The sequence below is a fragment of the Myxocyprinus asiaticus genome, chromosome 35, assembly GCF_019703515.2.
Source record: "Myxocyprinus asiaticus isolate MX2 ecotype Aquarium Trade chromosome 35, UBuf_Myxa_2, whole genome shotgun sequence".
NCBI classification, from domain to species: domain Eukaryota; kingdom Metazoa; phylum Chordata; class Actinopteri; order Cypriniformes; family Catostomidae; genus Myxocyprinus; species Myxocyprinus asiaticus.
Window position 1 is genome coordinate 36,903,793 of NC_059378.1, and position 22,394 is coordinate 36,926,186.

A 22,394-nucleotide genomic window follows, 5' to 3' on the forward strand; every position below is an offset into this window, starting at 1 on the left:
TGTTGCAGCACCGAACCACACTTATGTGTGTCCAACATCCTTCATTCCTACCATTATTCCATGAATAGTTTCTATAAATATTTATTGTTCTTGGCGAGATAGTATGGCACTCTGGGTATGGTCTAGAGCATGTCACTAAGCAGCTGTGTGAAAGAGAACAGGCTTACTGGTACACCCAGAGCACAAGCACTGGCACTATCCTGATCCATCTGACCCCTAAACACAGACCTGTAAAGCATGATGTAAATGGAAGATAAAATGTTTTATAAAAGGAACATTTGGCAACTGTTAATGTTGTTAAATGTTCGAGGATTCATCTGAAAATTTTGATGGATGTAAGTGTGGTTAACATTTTGATGTCAAAATGACCATGTATATATGACATTGCGCTGTTACACCACACTCATCAACAAGACATTTCCGTCCACAAAACTGCCACTCACTGGATGTGTTTTTTGTTTTTGGCACCATTCTGAGTAAACTCTAGAGACCGTTGTGTGTGAAAATCCCAGGAGATTATCAGTTACAGAAATACTCAAACCTGCCCATCTGGCACCAAAAATCATGCCACGATCAAAATCACTGAGATCACATTTTTCCCCATTCTGATGGTTGATATGAATATTAATTGAAGCTTCTGACCCGTATCTGCATCTGAATTGCATGAATAAGTAGGTGTACAGGTGTTCCTAATAATGTGCTCTGTATGTATATTCTAGTGACCAGCAATGCTGGTATTTACTTCCATATTTTGTCATTTTTAAAGAGCAATGAAGGTATTTTCACCCAACAACAAGAAAAAGCACAAGAAAGTCAGTCTTTGACACAGCATATATTTCAATTTAACATACATTCATATGAAATACAGTCCTCTTCAGTGTATAAGTCTTTACAAATCTATGTTTTTTTAAAAGCATACTGGATAGCAGTTTTTACTATAGAAAAGCTAGGTGTTATGGTATTGTACATATTTGCCATAAATAATTCAGTCACTCTGTCTTTTAATGGAGCAGGGAATGCTGGGAAATTTGTTTATTTGTAGTACTGTATGTGCATCTGGAGAGGAAAAGTGCTGGAGTCATTGTGCACAGAATCCATATCCCAAGCACCCCAAGTCAACCTGTAGATAAATAATATTTATTTGCCATTTTTGCTTTGCCTCGGATGCATGGTTACAGCTCAGAACCAATGATATGCTTGCTGACTGAGTCAGTAGCTTTCTGACTAACAAATTCAATGCAGTTTTATTTTGAAAACACTCCTTTTCCACAGTTAAGTCAGAGTTTTCTTAACCGCTGTGTGAAAGAGCAAAATGCTTGTAATATTTCTACTCCATCTTGATTGGAGTTGGTTTACATCCCTACAAAAAAATCTGGGGGCACTTTAATACTTGTATACAGAAGACCAAAGCTCTACATTATGAGTGATTCTGAAATTTAAGCAGCATCACAGCTACATGAATGAATGACCACAATTATTTAAAAATGCTACTTTTTTTTTTATTGGAAAGTACAGAAAATCAATTGTATACTCTGTATTTTTGTCTTGTTTTCCATTAAAAAATACTTACAACAAGATACACTTACTTGAGGTGCAAACTATTAAGTCTTGGTATCAGAGAAATATGACAAAATTTAGTGAGGTTTACTCTGACGAATTCTAGGCTCTCTATGGACATCTGTGATTGAAACGTAAAACTGCAAGTAACTCGGGAAGATTGTTTTATCTTTTATGTCAGTTGTGCCTCACCAACGCTCTTCTTCACAGAAGAATCTCAGGGTTTGAGCTATACTCATGGTTGCCTGTAATCACCATAGCAAAGCTGATCTGACAACTGTAGCTACGCCAAGAGACGCTGATTGTAAAAAGAAAGTCTTACAAGACATATATCTGAAAAATATATAATCTGAGCAAGTAAGTAGCATATTTGTTGATGTTCTTTTGACCTACTGAAAACATACAAAATCATTTAAAAGTTTACAATGATTACAAAAGTTAAGGCTGAAAATGACTCTACTCAAGTACATGTACGCAGGTGCTTTTAGCTACGAAAGCTCGATTTTGTGCGTTGTTCCGTTCCAAAATGTTTCAGATCACAAATCGTAGCACAACTCATTTGTCACTTGCGTAAAGAATGTTTCTGGCCTTGGGCAATGCTAAATTTCGAAATAAAGATTACTCGGTCAGATTGACTTTGATTGGCTCTGATTGGAAAATCATTATTGTAGGCTTAACGTAGCATGTTTATGAAAACGGATTGTTTCATGTATGGCTAAAAAAAACTATTTTGTTAATTTCTAATGAGAAATTAAAGGAGAAACTGTAGAAATTGATGTAGTGTACCTTTAATACAAGGAAAAAAACTATTTGCCAATGTGATAAGAAAAATAAACGTAATTCAAAATGGAAACAAGTTTATTTGTCTTTCCTCATTGGCAAATAGTAGTTTCTTGTTTTGAGCATAAACCTCATGAAATTGTTAAAATTTCACTGACATTTTTGTCATTTTGCTTCTCAAGTAATTGTAAACAAGACGTTTTTGAATAAGAATTTTTGCAGTGTAGATGAACACCTGGACTGCATCTCAATGTGTGGTGTATGATATTTCTGTTTGTCCAATGTCCATCTTTCGAGATGAAACCCCAAAGCAGCATTAACAATGGAAAGGCTTTTAGAGCCAATGCCCCAAACAATATGACCTTTCTCCATATTCATGTTCCCAATAATCCCTCAGGGTCAATTCCCAATGGCACTCTCCTGGTACATACGTCACATTAAAGATTCACTCTCTATTTTCATTCCAATAAGTTAAAAAAAATATATATATATAAAAATAAGAGAGCAACCACAATCAAAAACAGAACGATGAGAGAGAAAAATACTCTCAATTGGGTCTCAAAACTATATTTGCCCCGATATTTTCATGTCTCATGTATGACATGTTCTATCATTGCATGAAATGTCCGGGAATGTCCTTGTCTTCCTTCTTGTGTACTGTATTAGTCTAGTTTCCCTGGGCTTGTAGGGAAGTGGTGGTAGGGGTAAGAGGGAACCATTCTAGAAAGTTCTGTAACTGTGAATCACCGACACGTGTGCATCTCCACCATCTTACGGCACTGTTTGCATTTGACATAGCAACACCAGTGGAACTTGCAGCTGCATCGGTCCACCACCTCCACCTCCTCTGTGTGGAATCCTCGACCGCAGCACATAAGCTCGCAGCCATCGATGGCCTTTGAGGTCTTGTTGCAAAAGCGACCCACAGTTCCCAGTATACCCGGTGTTCTGGGGTCGTGTTCGCAGAAGTCTGGGCTTGGGTCCAGGTATACCAGATCTTCATCGGTGTGCGGTTTGAACTGTGAGTTCCGTGGAACCAGAACTTTGGTGGTACCCACTTTTCGCAGTTCGACTTCTGTGGCTCCATCAAATTTCTCCTTGATAATGTTACCCACTTTGCGGAAAGGTGGCATGGCCTTCCAGCAGGTCTTCACCTCGCAGGAGCCTGAAACACCATGGCACTTACATTCCACTCTCATGTGGTTCAGAATTGCCTTCAAACAGTAGAGAAAACATTATTTATTAACATTTAAGCAGGTAATGTGTTAAAGCCTGGATTGTTTAAAAATGTTTTTAATTTAATTAAATGAATGCCTTTAAAAATGCCTCTTACCTTTCTTCCTGCCTCATTATTATGAAGGTTCATTAAGGCTCTGTTGGATGACTGTCCTTTACCTCTTTCCCTGACGTCTACAAAAGACTGGGAAAAAGCAACTCCGTAGGCAATGTTGTCAGAACATCCTGACCACTGGAAACCTGTTGAGATAAAAAGATTCAAGGATTGAAAAGGCTTTACAAGAAATCAAAATTTTTGTGACTATTTGCTACATTTATGTGAGGTTGTCTCTACAACTTCGGGCACTTTTAGCACTGTGGAATTTAGCACTAAAACTTTCATACTCTTAAGGCTAATTTCACAAGTAACATTTTATGTAACGTAAATACACACACTTAAATAATATTTTCACACATTTTTGTACCATTTTACAAAATGACATCTTGACTGGAAATGAAGGCAAATAAAAATACTCAATAAAAATAGTGAAATTTACCTAGAATTTTCTTTGCGTTTCTTTCAAACGTCACTTGTCTCATATTTCATGCTCTTCACTGACACTTGTGTCGACTTGGTAAACAAGTACGTCACCTTTTGAAAAATCTTTATTAGGGGCAAAATTGTTTGGTTTGGTGAAACTATGGGACTTTTTGAAAAAAGATCAAAGAAATCATTATCACTCAATAAATATTGAAAGGTTTTATGTTTATTTCACTCTATTTAGATCATCGTAGTTTTGAACATGTAATAATTAGTAATCTTTTATAATGGAGTTTCATTGTTCAATATTAAAAGTCTGGGTCTGGTTCAAGGCTGAAACCGTAAAATCTATACATAAAAGATATTTAAAAAGTACTACAAAGAAATGATTTTAATGAGACATTAATATATCATACTGCAAATAAGGAAAAGGGTGAAATCTGTTAATTTGTATAAAAAATTATCCCCTGGGATTTGAAAGTGTCCAAAGTTGAAGAAACGCCCTTGAATGCAATACAAAGGTAAATGCAATGTTAATTAGTAATATACCAATATATTGACATAAATTTAGCATATTATCGACCAATGATTTGTTAAATTTCAGAATATATGTGTACATCTCAAATTGCTTATGGCGAATTAAATTGTATTAGCTTATATCATATACAATACCTTAGGCTTTATAGAGTATATGAACAATTTATCAGCCCTCAGCCACACTTCTCTATAGTTACTTGTATCGGCATTGGCCATTGAAATATCCGTATCGGTCGACCACTAATCCTAATGACCAGTATTCAAACATTGACAAAACCGACATACCCTCGGGACTGACACCATGTACATTGCGGTCACATCCACACTTGTCGAGCTCTCCGCTGCTGCACGCCCGTGTCACTGCAAAGGCTACGCTAGAGGCAGATATGGCGTACACAAAGGCAGCTTCCCTAGTTCCTGTGACATAAAAAGAACATTTAAGAATCCACTTGGTGTTAAAGGAATAATTCACCCAAAAATGAAAATTCTGTCATTATTTATTTTTAGTTGCTCCAAACCCGTATGACTTTCTTTCATCCGTTGAACACAAAAGGTGAATTTTTAAAAAGACTTCATAAGGTTTATTTGCCATAATAAAATAATGACTGAATTTTCATTTTGGGTAAAATAGTCCTTTAAATCCATTCAAACAGAGGTAGAGGTAACTACCTTGGGTGACCACTTTTCCAAAGACAGGAACACTCTCTAGCGTTGAGCAGTTCCAGCGTCGGTTGCGGAACTGAAACTGGCACTCGTCAATGGCAAGCTGCGCACCCCTGCGGACGGCATCCATCACCTCCACATTACGCTTGCAGATCTGAACCTGCCTCTGAATGAGTCCCCGGAGCTTCTCGCACGTTTCTTCGTCAGAAATACTTCCCACCGATGACAGCTTTGCCAGGTATCTGAGGGCAAACCAACAGACTGGTAAGTAATACCTATTCACAAATTTTAATAAATACAGACCTGTCAAGTCGCTCATTTGTATAGCGCTTTTCACACAAATCATGCCTTATTGTAGTGGTGGTGGCGTAGTGGGCTAAAGCACATAACTGGTAATCAGATCCAGTTATGTGCTTCAATCCCCACAGCCATCAGCATTGTGTCCTTGAGCAAGGCACTTAACTCCAGGTTGCTCCAGGGGGATTGTCCCTGTAATAAGTGCACTGTAAGTCGCTTTGGATAAAAGCGTCTGCCAAATGCATAAATGTAATGTATTGTCTTTAAGCCCACAGTGAGCAAGCCAAAGGCAACTGTTGCATGGAAAAACTCAATAAAATATTGAGGTAGTGGAGAGAAAAACCTTAAAAAAAAAAAAAAAAAACTTATTTTAGCTTTGTATCTAGGAAGCTTTTATAGATGGAAGAAGGAAGTTAAAATATGGTGTTTATGATTTGTGCATGCTGTTTGACGAAAGTGATCAACCTACGCATCATTCCACAAGTTCTGTGACCCCCTTACAGCTTTGTGTTTGTTTAAGGAACTCCAAAACACAAAAAGCATAAACTGTTTCCTTCCTACAGTATGAGGTTCTTGGAATACTCTGCTTAGCACATGAGGTAAGAGAGTTGTTGAGAGAGATGGTTAGACATCATCTTCTCCCATCACCTCTAGGGCCACAAGGTTGGGTAAGCACTCTGAGATGTGAAGGACAAAAGCATCACTTTCAATGGTCTGCCGAGCTTACTCAGGTTCATCTCTGTACGGCACCTTATAAATATAGGCCTTTTTCTCCAGCTCAACATGTCACTGACAAATAAGGATGTCCAAGATGATAAAAGTGAGAAATCTTTGAAAAAGCTAATTTAAGACACGTGTCAAGTTCGTAGAAATGTAATCTTTGTGTACATTTTGGGTTTATACATTTTTGAAAAATATTGATAGAATTTTCTACAAAAATATCATTGACTTAAATGACTTTAAAAATGACAAATGGTGAAACCATCATTTAAAAGGTTTTAAAATGTCTTTCCTTGCACATTGAATTCATGTGAGTGTACACAATTTGATCATTAAATAAAAGAAAGTTTCATTCATACAACGTGCTCTGGGAAACTTCATGGGACATGCGTAGAGGCTTCTGAGAAACTTGAAAGATGTCATTAAAGTGTGATTCATTATCCTCAACTAGTGGAGATCAAAATCTTTACTGTTTAAGGACTGGGCAGATGCATTTAGTGGGTTACATGCAGGTGCTGTTTGCAGGGGTCTTCGTGGGCAGGTTTGTGGTGTCAGTTGCCATTTGTTACTTTCGTGTGGTACTGAGTATTTGGAAAGTAGGTCTGTGTATTATGGTGGAAAGACCTCAGGATGGCTTTGAAGGTGCTGTATTCCGTAAATATGCAATTACTTGCACAGACAGTACAAGGGATAGCATGGTTTATTGATTCAGATTTTGGCTCAAGGCTCAAAATCAAGACAGATCCAACTTGGCTCAAAATGTATGCATCATCTTTATCACGAATAGGAATGCACCGATACAAAATGTGTGTGCCAATATCGATATCTGATTGTTTCTGTTTGTTTTATGCTACCTTGTTTCAAATGACTAATAATTAATGACACAACTTCGAAAAATGCATGGTAATTTTCCCAAACACTCTTATATATTCATGTCTTTAGAGACGCGGCACTTATATCAATAAAAAATGGATGTACAAAATGCCCAGATAGTGTCAAATTTTCAAAATATTTTCAAGACTATTTGAAAATAATACAGTAAAATATATTTTGATGCTTTATTTTTCATAAATCAAAGAGATAATGCAACAAATCTTGAACAGGATTCATTATTTTCACACTGAAGTTTCATGAGATGCAACTGGCTGTCAAAAACATACTGAGCTACACTTAACACATAATCTACACATCAGCTACACCAAGTTACACGTACGTTACACATATGTATTTTCTCAGGCACTTATTGATAGATGCCTAAATAGAGGAACAACTTAGATTATTTCAGTAGTGCACCCAAATAACAATAGTCATATCATACTGTTCATGTGTTGCACTTGCTATAGTTTACTTCAGTGTTGTTTGTACATCAGCTAGCAATGTCAAATGTAAATAAAATCCATCACTGAAACATCAGCACCACATTGAGTAAGAAATAACAAGTACAATATGTATGTGTACACACATGAGATACTGATAATTCACCATTGTTGCACAGAAAATAAATGTGATTTAGTGTTTATTTGTATGAATATACACTGCCAGGCCAAATAAATAAATAAATAAATAAATAAATAAATAAATAAATCGCCATTTGTATTTAAATAAGCACATATTTAAGAGCCTATGATTGGATCATTGCAGAGATTAATATGTTTCAGCTGGCAACAATTCTTTTAACCCTAACTGATGCAATGTGTAGCTTCTCGTTTCTTAAACAACTATGTCAGAAGACGTGTCCCGTGGTCCTGGAAAAGATGTTACTGTTTCAGAAGAGGCAAATAATTGGCCTGCATCAAGCAAAGAAATCAACTAAGGAGATTGCTGAAATCACTGGAATTGGGTTGAGAACTGTTCAACGCATTATTAAAACCTGGAAGGATAGTGGCGAACCATCAAATTGCAGAATAAATGTGGTGGGAAAAAAATCTTGAATGATCATGATCTGGCTGTGTTTAATGGGGAAAGTAAGAGCATTTCCACATGCGCAATGCATAGAGAACTTACAGGACTGGGACTAAACAGCTGTGTGGCCTCGAGAAAGCCACTTGTTAGTGAGGCTAATCGGAAAAAATGACTTCAATTTGCAAGGGAGCATAAAGATTGGACTGTAGAGCAATGGAAAAAGGTCATGTGGTCTGATGAGTCCAGATTTACCCTATACCAAAGTGATGGGCACATCAGGGTAAGAAGGGAAGCGCATGAAGCGATGCACCCGTCATGCATAGTGCCCACTGTACAAGCCTCTGGAGGCAGTGTTATGATCTGGGTTTGCTTCAGTTGGTCAGGTCTAGGCTCAGCAACGTTATGCAGCAATAAAATGAAGTCAGCTGACTACCTGAATGTACTGAATGACCAGGTTATCCCATCAGTGGATTTTTTCTTCCCTGACAGCACGGGTATATTCCAGGACGACAATGCCAAGATTCATCGGGCTCATGTTGTGAAAGAGTGGTTCAGGGATCATGAGGAATCATTTTCACACATGAATTGGCCACCACAGAGTCCTGACCTTAACTCCATTGAAAGTCTTTGGGATGTGCTGGAGAAGACTATACTGAGTGGTTCGACTCACACGTCATCAATACAAGATCTCGGCCAAAAGTTAATGGATGGAAATACATTTTGTGACGTTGCTTAAGGTTGTCGGAACAATGCCACGACGAATGCGTGCCATAATCAAAGCTAAAGGCGGTCCAATTAAATATTAGAGTATGTGACTTTTTTTGGCCTGGCAGTGTAGTACTCATTTCTCTTGTAATAAACAAAGAAATAGATATCCTGTGATAGTAAACTTAAATAGATATGAAATAATCATAAAAAATATCATTTATGGAAGTGCGGAAAAAACAACAACACTCATACATATCTCGGGTCTCTAAAGACCATATACACTTTTGGTACTTAAACCATTATAAAAAGAAATTTTGTTGCAATTTTGACAATTTATTTATAAGAGATAGATTGAGGAGTACTAAAGAGGTTTGGGCACAACTCCAAAAAATGGATGAGGTACAGGTCCCGGGTCTCTAAAGACCCGAGGTATGCGATTAAGGGTTAAATAATAAATGTATTCATTTTATCTCTACATGTCTTCCATGTCTCAGAGTAACTGGTCATAGTTATAAACAAAACACTGAAACAAAAAGCACATTATTAATTTACATTAATATTCTTAACTCACATTAACTAAATTCTGAATGATGACGCTTGTCCCTTTATAGCTGAGTCAGCCTCTGCTTTAGCTTTATAAAACTCATTATTTTCCTTGCTGTGTCGAGCTTTAAGCTGAGTAATCAAATTAATTCCAAAAGTTTTAACGGTAGTTCCAAGCTTACAAATTGAAACACTGCTGTCATTGTCACCCAAGGTGATGTGTTTTTTGTTTCACCCCCTTTTGATTGTCAGGAAATAATTTGCCCTGATCATCAGCTGTTTTTAAACAGTCGGCTGATCTCCGATAGCAGATCATTGCTTTTATCGACTAGTCAAAAAATGTTCATCTTGTAATTCTAGGAATAAATAAATTTTGGCATAATGTTGGCATATATAATCGGCCCTGATCATCTGCTTTTCTTTAAATAATTGGCTGATGTCCAATAGCGCAGACAATTGCTTTTATCATACTAATGATACTAATAACATCGGTGCGCTGCTAGTCACGAAAGGTTCATCTTGTAGCTTTTGATAAAAGAAATGTTGGTATAATGTTAGCATAAATAATTGTCCTTGATCATTAAACAATCTGCCGATGTCCGATAGCAAAGATAATTGTTTTATCGGCCAATATTAATAACATCGGTGCATTGCTAGTCACAAATTGTTTGTCTTGTAATTCTTGAAAAAAAAAAAAAAAAAGTGTTGGCATAATAATCAGCCCTAAACAATGGGCTGATGTCCGATAGCACAGATAATTTATTTCATTGCCCTATACCAATCAAATCTGTGCATTTCTAGTGACAATATTTATCTTCTAATTCTTGAAAGAAGAAGTGTTAAATAATCGGCCATGATTATCGGCTGCTTTTTTTTAAACAATTGGCCGATGTCTGATTGTGCAGATAATTACTTTTATTGGCCGATACCAATAACCTCGGTGCAGTTCTAGTCAAGAAATGTTCATCTTGTAATTGCGTGTATTTATAGTAGTGTCTTAGGGTCTGCTTCATTTCAAGAGCTCATCTTAACCGGTCCTGTGCTCTTTACATACTCATGCTCTTCTAGAGTTAAAAACGGCACATCTAAATCCTCACGGCTTGGAACGCCACATCCTACCCCTCTCTGCTGTTGACTAGAGTTGATTTGGTGGGCCATAGCTGGGGCAGATAATAACCAAACACCTCCTTGTCCACAAGACCGTCGTGATAACCTCTTTCTATTCGTTCACAACCCTTGCGTCCAACCAGTGGATGACATCTCTGACCAGATGCGCACACGTTGTACAGCTTTTTGTGTTGTTGTATGTGGGATTACTTAGCTCTTTGTGTCAAAGGGGGATTGAGTTTCTTTTTTATCATGTAAAGCATCTGTTGACTATTGCATGCTTTTTAAGCTTGCATGCATGTTTACAGCTTTTGTTTGTTTCACTATTTGTAAATTACCTCTGTGATCCTGACCTGATAATGAATCTGGCAGCCAAATGGCAAAAGGAATCAGTGTTGTAGTCGAGACCAGCTCATCCGAGTCCAAGTGAAGACCAAGACCGGAGAGGGCCGAGTCCGAGACGAGAGTTTTTTTATGTACTAAATGTATAATTTAAATAACTATTGACTCTAGGTGCATATATCAAATAACCCTCATTTATTATTTTCTTAAGCTTATGTTGGTTAAACAATATTACCAGTTGAGAATAAAAATTTAATAAATGACACGTCCTAGGTTAAGTGAACAAATTGGTATTACAATTACGACGTGTCAGTGTTAACAAAATATCAGTGAAAAACTTAAAGGTTCAAAGTGCCTATGTGACTCAGCACGGCAATACAAACTACCAGCTTCTGTATACTACTATATTCCATTCAAGCCAAGTAAACATTTCTGCTTTACAAAATACATTATTACTGTCTTATAACAGGCCTAAAAACCAAGCAATCATTTATTAAATATGATCATGTTTATGCAGAAAGTTAATATAAACATTTACATTCAATTTGTTAATAATTTCCTCATTTGCACTAATACTGTATATTGCATTAATTGAAAGTCAAGTAAGCATTTCTGCTTACTTATGCCTGCAAGATTTCGTCTCGGGGTATGCACAGAAAATGTTTTTTTTTTTTTTTTTTTTTGTTTTTTTCCAGAAACCATTCAATTCAGATCACATTGAGAGAAGTATTTTTAAATTTTCTTCAGTGTGTGTAGCATTCATGTAACTAATGGCTAAAGTATTTCTAAAAGACTAGAGGCCGTTCAGACCAATGCAGTGCAATGAACCCAGATAGCACACGTACTTCTCCGAGATGTCTGTTATAGATCTTTCATCTGGAAAGCATCTAACATCTGCTAAACATCTTAAAAAGATCAGATTTACAATCATTTTAAATCATAAACGTCTCAAAAACATTTGCGAAATGTTTATTGACATCCATTTGGGGGTGCTCCTGCACAAAAAAAGGCAAAAAACACAGCAATACATAATGCAATGGTCAAAGACATCCGTTTAGCATGTTTACCTAGAAAAACAACTGAAAAACAGCATGGGTGGACACAACAACGCATTTGGTGTGAACAGCCCTTTATTAACAAGTCACAGCACCAATGCAAGTTTCTCAAAGGTCTCTCAAATAAGCAGTCTTTTGTTGACTGTATGTAAATATCCACTTTATCCAATGATTCATTTGTTTTCTGTTTTCTAAAATATCCCGATGCTGTTTTAATGAGTGAGAAGCTGCTGCAAATTAAGAGTAAGATAGTAGTCCAAACTAATCGGACTAAATAGCCAACCAATTCAGACCTTTTTGCTAACCTGTTTGGCCAATTCGCTAAAAAGAACCGACTCAATAGAATTATTTATTCATGAATCGGGCATCACTAGTTCTGATTCTACGCAGCTGATTGAAATGCGGGACAAATGTCAAGATCTCTGGTATTGTCAGTCAAAAATGTTTGTCAGTTAAATGAAACCTTTCAATGTATAGTTTTTTAAAAGAGACTCGATTGGACTCGGGATTAAGTCCATGACAAAACCAAGACCATGAAAATATGGTCCGGTCTCGAATACTATATATAGTAATTATACTACAACACACTGAAAGGAATATAGTATATCAGTGCCAGATGCTCTCGTATGACTAGCGTCTATATCAAACTTTGTGATTTTGACAAACAAACACCTGAAGCTGCACATTTGGTTCTTTGCTTTGAAACTTTTTGTCTGGGAAAATGATTGTTCCAGACCTTGAGGATAAAGAAGAGTTGTCCTGTCTTTGCTCCCCATTTCTATCTCCCTGTTTTCCTCCATATCACTCTTCTTTATTTTCAAACAATGTACTTTCTACTCCCACAACTACGTTGAGGAAAGCTGTGGGATTTTGACGCCCAGAAAGAGAATGGGAGATGCCCTCCTTTGCACTTTCTGGGAGGTTTTTGCTGGAGCAGTCCACCTGGAGCGTGGTGCCTTCTTTTATGTCGTGTTTATGTTGAATTACTTTTCCCTGGCCTCTGAGCACTGTTGGCTCCAGATGGCTTAGCAAAGCGCGACTTAGCACGCAACCAGGCCGTATAAGATAGTTTTGGAAGAGGTTGAGAGAAAGAAAAAGAATAAGACAACACGTACAGGTACCAGGCTGCATATATCTACTGGGCTTGTAACTGCTGTCAACATATAAACAAACTGCGAGCTGCAAAAGAAACAAGGTCCAACATGTTCATGGTGAGGGACATCAGCATAAAAGTAGAAAGTTTCACTTTCACTGTGCATCTTTTTATGTCATTTATTGAATAACCAAACTATGCCTGTTGACATTTCCTGTCTTGGAAAAAATGAGCGCAGTAAATTGGTAAAGGTAAATAGCATCCCTGTACAAGCAACTGACAGCAAATAAACGTGCATGCTACAGGGTCCAAGGGCCACAATCTCATGATGTTTATAACAATATTTGATATTTACATATTTGTCAGCTGTGCGTCACAGAGCACTAGTGCTTGTATTAAAAGATGTTTGTTGGATATAAATTTAGTGTTGAATGACAGGGGTGTTTCGGGGAATTGATGCATTTCCGTCCTTCATATTTCACCCACATATTTCCATTTTTATTATCACTACATACACAGCTATTTAAAGACATCAGATGTCCATCAGCAACACAAAGTAATTTCTGTACACCATAATACTATAAGTATTATTAAAACACAGCATCACTATTACTATTGCTCATACTTGGGGTTAGTTTTTTTTAAACCCCTAAACTAGGGCTTGTGCGATGATTAAACTGCAAAATGCTGCGATTTAATTCAATAAATAGTCTGCGCATGCTGCAAAAGTTTGACGATTTAGAACCCCTTTGTTTAACCGGACCGCACAGCAATGCCCTGTGCATGAGTTTATTAAAGAAATATATTACTACTGTATAACAATTATAGTAATAATATAATATTCAAGTTGACTGGGTTCCAAAAGATAATGATGAAAAGTGGGCTGAGAGCCTATTACAAAGTGGACATAAACAGGTACAACGTTATGGAGGACCAAACCTGCAAAAATAATAAATAAATAAATGCACAAATACATGTATAAATAAGTTAAATCCATATATATGTGCATAAATAAATAAATAATTAAATGTGCGAGGAGATATACAAATAATTAAATAAAAAGCAAACTCCTGCCAAAAACCGTTACACCTATCGGTAATTTGACTGTGATGCCTGAACAGCTGTTGACATCCTCTCATATCATGTTGCGTGAAGGAAAAATAAATACGGAAATAAAAATGTATATGATTAAAGAAATATAGAAATGTGGAATAAAAATCAACTTTCAATTTTGCATTTCCTTTAACAATTTGCATTTTCCCAACCATTTATTTATTTCTTATTATTTTTGCATTGATTGGTGCATTTATTTATTTGTATATCTCCTCACACATTTAATAATTTATATATTTATTTATGCATGAATATGCAAATTAATTTATTTATTTGTGTATTTATTTATTTATTGTTTTTGCAGGTTTCGTCCTCCATAAGTGTGAACCCAAGTAGGCCAAGTCTTTTTAGGTTGTTTTCATACTGGGCACGTTTGCTCCGGTCCGAATCTGAATGGGATTGTTCTTGGCGCCCCCCGCAGCATTGGTCTGGTTTCAGATTCTTTCAAACCTCTGTGCTTTTCTGTCCTCAACTTGGACAATAGGAATGATGGAGAACACAATGCGGGTCGCTATATAAAGTGTATATTTATTTATTTATTTATGTCATTATGCACACCAGAGTGAACGACACTTGCGCCTCTGTGCATCGCATGCCATAATTCAGGAGATATGCATGTCCAGGAGAATGCGATTATTTTTTTATGCTTGCAAACATCTTTTTTTTCTTTTTTTTTTTAAGATTACTTCTCTATGCAGTCAGACTTGTGATTTTCTTCTGGCAGGCTAAATAAAAACATAGACTTGCTGTATATTTAAGGAGGGACACATCCCAAGCTATATCTAGGTACCAGAGGGGGTGGGCTCTTTTGACTTGAGCCAGTAAGCAAACACCTGCAACAATCAAGCAACCATTTATTCCATAGCAACCATCCAGAACACCCTAGCATCCACATAGCAACACCCTTGCATTGTTACAGTGAGTTTTGCATGGACAAGCACCACTCAGTTTTTCTTGAGATGTTAAAATCTAGTTAGTGCTGAACTTAAATATACAACCTGCTTTTTGTTTGTGCAATCACATGACTTCATGAAGTTTAAGGTGAAATAATATATGGAGACGGCTGACACGCTACTGCAAAGCATTACTTTGCAAATGAATGGAAATTATTTATTTCAATTTTCTGTTCATATAACTCACACAGATGGTGTTGAGAAGATGTTGCTTGTTATTGCAAGCTTTCCCACACACTATTGTGTGCATCATTGAGACTATAAACAAGATGATGTCATCCAAAAGGGCCCAAATGTGAATCAAACATCCATGCCACATGTTTTCATAAACAAATGTGCCATTCTTGTTTAACTTTGTTTCTCTGAGAAACAGCTCTCAATTCCTCGATACCTCAGTGACTCAGTGGTGTGTTTAAGTCTTGTAGAGTGAACCAGGAAACAGCACTTGTACACCAAAAAATTCATTTGGCCTTTTGCTTTCAATTATGAGTTTGGCTAAAGTTACAAGAAGCAATGCTTAGACCTGCAAGTCTAGATAATCTTTCTTTAACTCTAGAGGGCAGTGTTATCTCATTTATAGTCAATATCAAAAAAAATTATCACTGCGAAAAATAAAATAAAAATAAAAGTAATAATAATAAAAAATAATATATATATTTAATAGAATGTTTAAAATAATTCCACTCAATCATATGGATGTTGTAGAGGAAATCATGTCAGTAACTGACACCGTTTCATTCCTGGAATGTTAATATTTAAGTTGTTTCTGACTATTTCAACAAATTGAGAAGTATAAGAATGTTTAGTGAGTTAGTCAGGATGTATGTACAATGCACTGATTTAGGGTTAACACCAGTCCAGGATTTTCCAGGATCGTCCTGGTTTTTGGCCGTCTGTCCTGGAAATTCTACATTTTGTCCCAGAATTTGAGCATTTTCCAGATGCGTTCACCCATATGAGCACTTGTTTATATGCACACCATTCAAGAAGAAGAAACTGATCAAACACGCTCTCCTAAACCACTCTCTCATATGAATCATTAGAAAGTCTGCTTCATTTTAGTGAATTTGTTCATTTGGATGATGTATTTTAAACTATCCTAAACCATCCTCTCACTCTCATACAAATCATTGTGAAGTCCGATTAATTTTAGTGAATTGGTTTGTTTGGATGTGTCATGTAGATGAATCATATTAAAGGATGATTAATTCACTCTCAGGAAAAAACATACAGTTTAAGGTACAAGGCAATACTGTATCTGTAACCTTAAGGAGACAAAAAAGTATGTTTTTTTTTTTTTGTTCCTGACGGAACTACATATATAAATGTACCTTTAAGGGCAGTGCCTGATCTAGGGGGGTGCTGGAGTAGACTTTACCCCCCCAAGTTATCCCTATGCCCCCCCCCCCCCCCCAAGCACAAGCGTAGCAAAAGGTCGAATTGTATCATCATGGCGCTATCTCTAACTCTAACCCTAAACCTAATCTTAACAGAATGTGCTGGAACTGAAGACACGTGCAATTGTTATTGATAGGGTATCCAGGAATTTAACAGGGCCAAGGTGGCAACCCTACAGTGAATATATAAAGAATTAACTGTAATATGTGCCTCAGGAACAAGAGATTTGCGGTGAAAGATACAAAAAAAATTCAAGTTTAATGTTTAATTTGATTAGATCAATTAATTCAGCTTTGCTCATTCCACCACAATGATTATTTACTTATACAAGGTAAAAACTTTTGGACAAAATGTGCATTAAAATCATTATATATATATATAAACTTACATATCAGTTAAGGAAGGTAAATGTTTATTTTACAGGCCAGGCAGTCTTGCTCATGAGCTTTTAGTAATGAAACTTAATTTTATCAAACAGCACAAAATTATAGTTTAATCTTTTGCTCACAGAGGTGCGCAGGCCTCTAAAAGGAGCTGATGGGGCTCCCAATCTTTATAATCCCTGGAGAAAAAAAGTTCAATATTTTCACTGGACTGAACAAGAGTCAGGTCAAAATCATCTTTCTGTGGTCTGACATAGTTTTCAATCTCTCTCCTTTACTCCTGTCATCCATCTTTCAACATCATCTTTGAACATTTGCCCTTGATTGGCCTCATAACAAGAATGAAAGTTGCCTGTTTTAAATGATTTAGCCTTTTAATAGGCTGCAATATGACTGGAGGTATGTGAAAACAGGTTTTACAACTTCATTACCCTCTTGTCACTGCTGTTATTTGTGATATCAGCCCTCGGCGCCAGGATATATTTTGCATTAGGGGTTTCTCTTGTCTCATGTTGCTCATCAGCTGCAAACTATTTATTGACTGTCCGGTGCAAATGTCCCCACCTCTATTCTTTCCATTTAATGCAAAGAATATCACTCAATCATTTGCTCAAATGTGCACTTTGTGACCTCAGCACCCCAAAAATCATTTGCATCTTGATGCAATGTATCTATAAAACTACAGCATGTAACTGTAAGAAAAGGAAGGTTTTTCACACAAACAATAAGATAGATAGACAGACAGACAGACAGACAGATAGATAGAGCGATCGAGGGACACAGATTTTAAAAATAAATAAAAAACTTGTTTCCTTGCACAATAACAGTATGTTAAGCCTGCTTAATTATATTTGCTTGCTTTGACCAAAAAAAAAAAAAAAAAAAAAAAAAAAAAGAAGAAAAAGAAGAAGAAAAAAAAAAGATAAGCATTGAAAGGCTTTATGCATTATTTGTGTATTAGCTATTTTGATTGTGTTTAACTGCATTTGAATAGGAATGAAAAAGAAAGGGGTATTAAAAGATGCTTACCAGGAACAGATTTAGTTATGTATTTTCAGGTCCCTAATCAGTGATTAAATCCTTGACATCATAACTCAAAACAACCGCAAATGTTGATTAATGAAATATTATAGGCTACAGCTACGCAGTCGTCAGTCAGTGTCGCGAGCGTGTTTTTGCATGAGTAAGCGCGTGCATTTGATGGAGATTTGAAGGTGCGCAGGTGCAGGTGCAGCTGAACATCTCTCGTGACCTGCACCTGCGCGCCTCAAACCCTAGATAGAGGTGCTGATTGACAAGCTCACCAGTAATAGATTCGCACAGCTCACAAATGAAAAGGTTTTAACTCGACATTTAATTATGGCTGTTGAGTAAAGAGTTCTTTAATGTCACATGACTTATATAAACTATTTTCTGTTACATTACAGTACTTTTATTCACTTTTAACACATACATTATGGAGAACAATTAAGTTAAAACACACTTATTTAGATTAATTTATTCGCGTGAGAGAGAGAGAGAGAGAGAGAGAGAGAGAGAGAGAGAGAGAGAGAGAGAGAGAGAGAGTTTATTCAGAGCGCAAAGGTGCGTTTGAACTGTACACTAACAACAACTTAAAAGCTTCTTTAAAATACATCAAAGAATTGCGAAACAAAACAGCAAGAGTTAGTTTACGTAATTTGACCTTTAATCTGCTTTTATTTTAAACAAATGAGACAAACATAAACAACGTTTATTTAATCTCTTCTCATGTATATAACAAAATATACAAAGTAAATTTACTAAATCACTGCTTTCATCTTCTTTCGGTTTAAGATCGGAAATAACCGCTTTGAAGTTTTTTAAAGAGTTGACATTTTAAGACTTTACGATTTAGAAAACTTGCACTGCTTTTTATTTTATTTTATTTTATTTTACTAAGATCAAAGTGTGGAAGCCGTTTCAGTTTAGAAGATTTACCGCAAGAACATGTCTGAAGCTGTCTTCATGCAACGAATGTAATGAAATATTTCTTATAGTAATGGAATAATTTAGCTGAAGCAGTAGATTTAGGCCGAATCCAGGTAAACGGGCGACTTTCCCCCATTCATCTCAAGACACAAAAGTGGTCCAATTTACCTGAATTGATCCTATTAATTGTCAGTTGTCATGTCGGTTCCTATTGAGCAATATTTTGAGAATATCCAACTTTTTTTTTTTTTTTTTTTTTTGAGACACAATTTGAACCTTCTTATGCTTCAATGCGTTTTGGATATTGTGCAAATTACAGGAGGTTTTACTCATGGGGAAACAGACATAATTGGAGTCTCTCAAATACTTGTCTTATTTCCTTCAGTGTCGAATTATCCATAAACTTATATTATTATTTACTGTTATATACTACACCTGCTATGTACTCTACTTATATGCTGTATGAGTTCAAAATCAGTATTCGGAATCAAACAGAAAAGTCTGAAAAGTCGACTAAATAGCCTATATACAGACATCTATGTCAGTGAAATTTAACTACACAATTCAGACTTAATAAATGGTTTTTCTTGATCTACAAGGAATATTTAGATCTTCTTGATTGGAATTGCTTAACACTTCAGCTAGACATCCACGTGTTTCTAATAAAACCTGGAACACTGGCATTTTCTGTTTGGAAAGGAAAACTTGTGTAATGTCTATGTGGCTACCTGCTAATACCTGTCCTGAGATGGGCCTGGAATAGTGTACAGACTCCCGTCAGAATGATCATATTTTGTAGACAGGTAGAAGGTTTTCCTTGTGTGAAACGTGCCTTTACATGTCCAAGACCTGTCACCACGCCTTTAGTTAAAAACAGCCTTCCATCGAAAAATAAACTTCACCACAATCGATTAAATGATGGGCTATTTCTCCCCTATAGGCATATAGATAAATATACTTATACTGTAAATACCTAGATATGCACACTTTAATATTGATATGGTCCTAACCAACCATGCCATTCGCTTACAAAGGCATAGAGATATCAAAAACACATCATTAATTGAGCATGGCTTTTGCATTGTCTCGTTGCAGAATATTAATTCATACAGCTCACTTTTGTGTTGTAAATATGACAATCAATGCTGTTATTACTGTCATATTCATACATTGCTGTCTTTGCTGTGCGCAGCACATGCACAACTGAAAGAATGGGTAACAATCACGATTCCAGCCAAATAACCCATTTGATTTCCTTATATTTTCTATTTGACATAAACTATATGCAATAGCTTAATTTGACCAATTTATTTACTACTATACACTATACTTCTCATTCAAAGTATACACATGCATCCAACCTGTAATGCATGCCATTGTTGCAAAGACTCTCTAAAAGTGGTTTAAACTCACTCAAGGTCAAACCATCTTGAATTAACAAGTGTCTTAATTGCATTTAGTCATATTGTAGATTGCCAAATTAACAAGTCATTGCAAATTCTCTCTGAAATTGTGCATTTGTTGCATTTGACATGCGACATTTAATTGTTGGTAACTGACTGACATTAACTAGTCATAATAACAGACAACATACACGTCAAAACATATGAGTGACTAAGAAACAATGTTTTTCACTTACAACCAGTTGCTTGCATTGGCAGAGAAGAGCGCGAGAAAGAGCATAAGCAGTGACCTTATCAAATACCCAGATGACATCTTGAGAAGAAGTGGATACAATCAGTTAAAGGTTGGTGGTATATAATCCGCACGAGGAGTTTAGCGGGGCACCGCGATGCTGGCTGCTGAAAGGCGCATGAATTGATCCCTTCAAAAAAGCGATTAATCCATCATTGCGCATCCACTTTGAGTGAGATGCAAGGCTGTCTGTGTCAACAGTTCTTGCCTCCTCATTTAAACAAATGCAAGAGCTCAGAGCTTAGCTTATGTGGCAGCAAGCTCACGCCAACCAATATCTACTGATGCGATGTCTTCACAGCGCATGCAACGGTTTCCACGGTCCACTTTTGCGCAATAACACCATCAGGTAAAGATGAACCGAGGCGAGCCGGTAAAGTGACTCTAAATGACAGTGCTGGTCTTGTGCATAATATTATTAATCTAAACCTCAAGTTCTCATAAAGTTCTCCTCAGTTTGATGAGCCCAGTTGAATTCAGACAGAGAGTGAATGCTGAATTTACCGACTCCAGGAGGGTTTGGTAGGGGCGGTGCGACATTTGGGGGAGGTTTTGATGTGTGGGAAAGGAGATAAAGGCGTGTTTAGTGCATGCATATATTTTTTCTTACTCTTGGCTGCCAAGTATTTTATTTTATTTTTTTTATTTTTTTTAGAGATCTCCAGAGAGAATCTATGGCCGTAGTCGAGATATAACCGCTTATACATTTTGGCAAACGTAAACTCAAGTACATTGTGGTTAAGATGCTATTTTAAGGCTGTCTCGAATTCTAGCAGTTTTTTGCAAAAATAGACTGGAGACATTTATTATTATAGCTATTATCGTTACATATTACAATTAGTTGACCTTACTTAGATTTCAAGGCAATCGGTTTGCATGCTTTTTCTAAGTTAATGTACTTATTTGGCTCAAGTAAACTAAACTTAATTTTTTTAAGTAACGTTGACTAGTTACAAGTAAACTTAACTCATCTGTGATTACAGTATCACTGTATTGCTTTCATTGTTTAAATCGGGTTATAACATGTATTATACAGTGTAAAGGAAATTATGACTGGACTCTAGGTTAGCCTTATGGAATATTGGATTCTACTCAGTACTTCTTAGTGCATATAAATCTTCTCTTTTGTAAAGTACAATTGAATAAAGAAGAATGGCTTAAACTTAACAGGCTCCAGGTTCACCAGAGGTAACATTAATCACCCTCATGGTGACTTCACAAAAATCTCAATTATCAACCAGCTACAACAGTACAACAACAATAGTGATAAGACATATAACTATATACATAAAAAAAAAAAAAAAAAAAATAATAAATTAGACATAAGTTCCATTGTTTTGACCAAATATACATAAATTATTAAAGAGCAAGGGCTTATGGGTATTCCACACAGCGCAGTTTTGTACTTGATAATTTTGAGTTTGTAGTACTCGAAGCCAAACTTTAAAGAATGTAAATATTTGAGTTTTGATTCCAAAATGTGACATTTCAATTACTGTTTATAGGACCACTTAAATGTTTTTATTAATGACAACTTTAGGATTTAGAGAGTAACGATAACTTAATTAAAACTAGTAAGAATAGTAAAAACTTAAGCGTAAGTTAAGCAAACTATTCTTTTACAATTTGAGGTTACTATTAATATTTACAGTGTATAATTTAATGTTGTAATATGGAATTGTCGGGTACATTATATGCTTTTTAATGAAACGTACCTGTATATGGATAAGGATATGTGGATTTCAGTAGTCACTTCCCTTACAAAAATTAAACATGGTTTACAATAGTAATACTGTATTGTCCATATAGTTTCCCATACAGTAGTAATATTGTAGTAACCAT

The 22,394-nt window shown here is 36.2% G+C and overlaps 1 protein-coding gene across 1 annotated transcript; it reads right to left on the minus strand.

Annotated features, from left to right (window-relative positions):
* Positions 1 to 724: 724 nt before the first annotated feature.
* LOC127426101 (protein Wnt-4a-like) lies at positions 725 to 21,022 on the minus strand. The gene is made up of 5 exons (XM_051672624.1): positions 20,497 to 21,022; positions 5,300 to 5,535; positions 4,916 to 5,047; positions 3,671 to 3,813; positions 725 to 3,551 (listed from the first exon to the last, which is right to left on the minus strand). Exons 1-5 carry the CDS (start codon positions 20,571 to 20,573, stop codon positions 3,081 to 3,083), a joined length of 1,059 nt encoding a protein of 352 aa, XP_051528584.1. The 5' UTR covers positions 20,574 to 21,022; the 3' UTR covers positions 725 to 3,080.
* Positions 21,023 to 22,394: the final 1,372 nt, after the last annotated feature.

Bases quoted from the DNA above. Each gene is read 5' to 3' on its own strand.
- LOC127426101 (XM_051672624.1), bottom strand. From the start codon at position 20,573: ATGTCATCTGGGTATTTGATAAGGTCACTGCTTATGCTCTTTCTCGCG. The intron at 5,048-5,299 runs GTAGTTACCTCT...TTTATGTCACAG, and splicing joins TGGAAAAGTGGTCACCCAAG to GAACTAGGGAAGCTGCCTTT. The intron at 3,552-3,670 runs GTAAGAGGCATT...TACTGTTTGAAG, and splicing joins ATAATGAGGCAGGAAGAAAG to GCAATTCTGAACCACATGAG.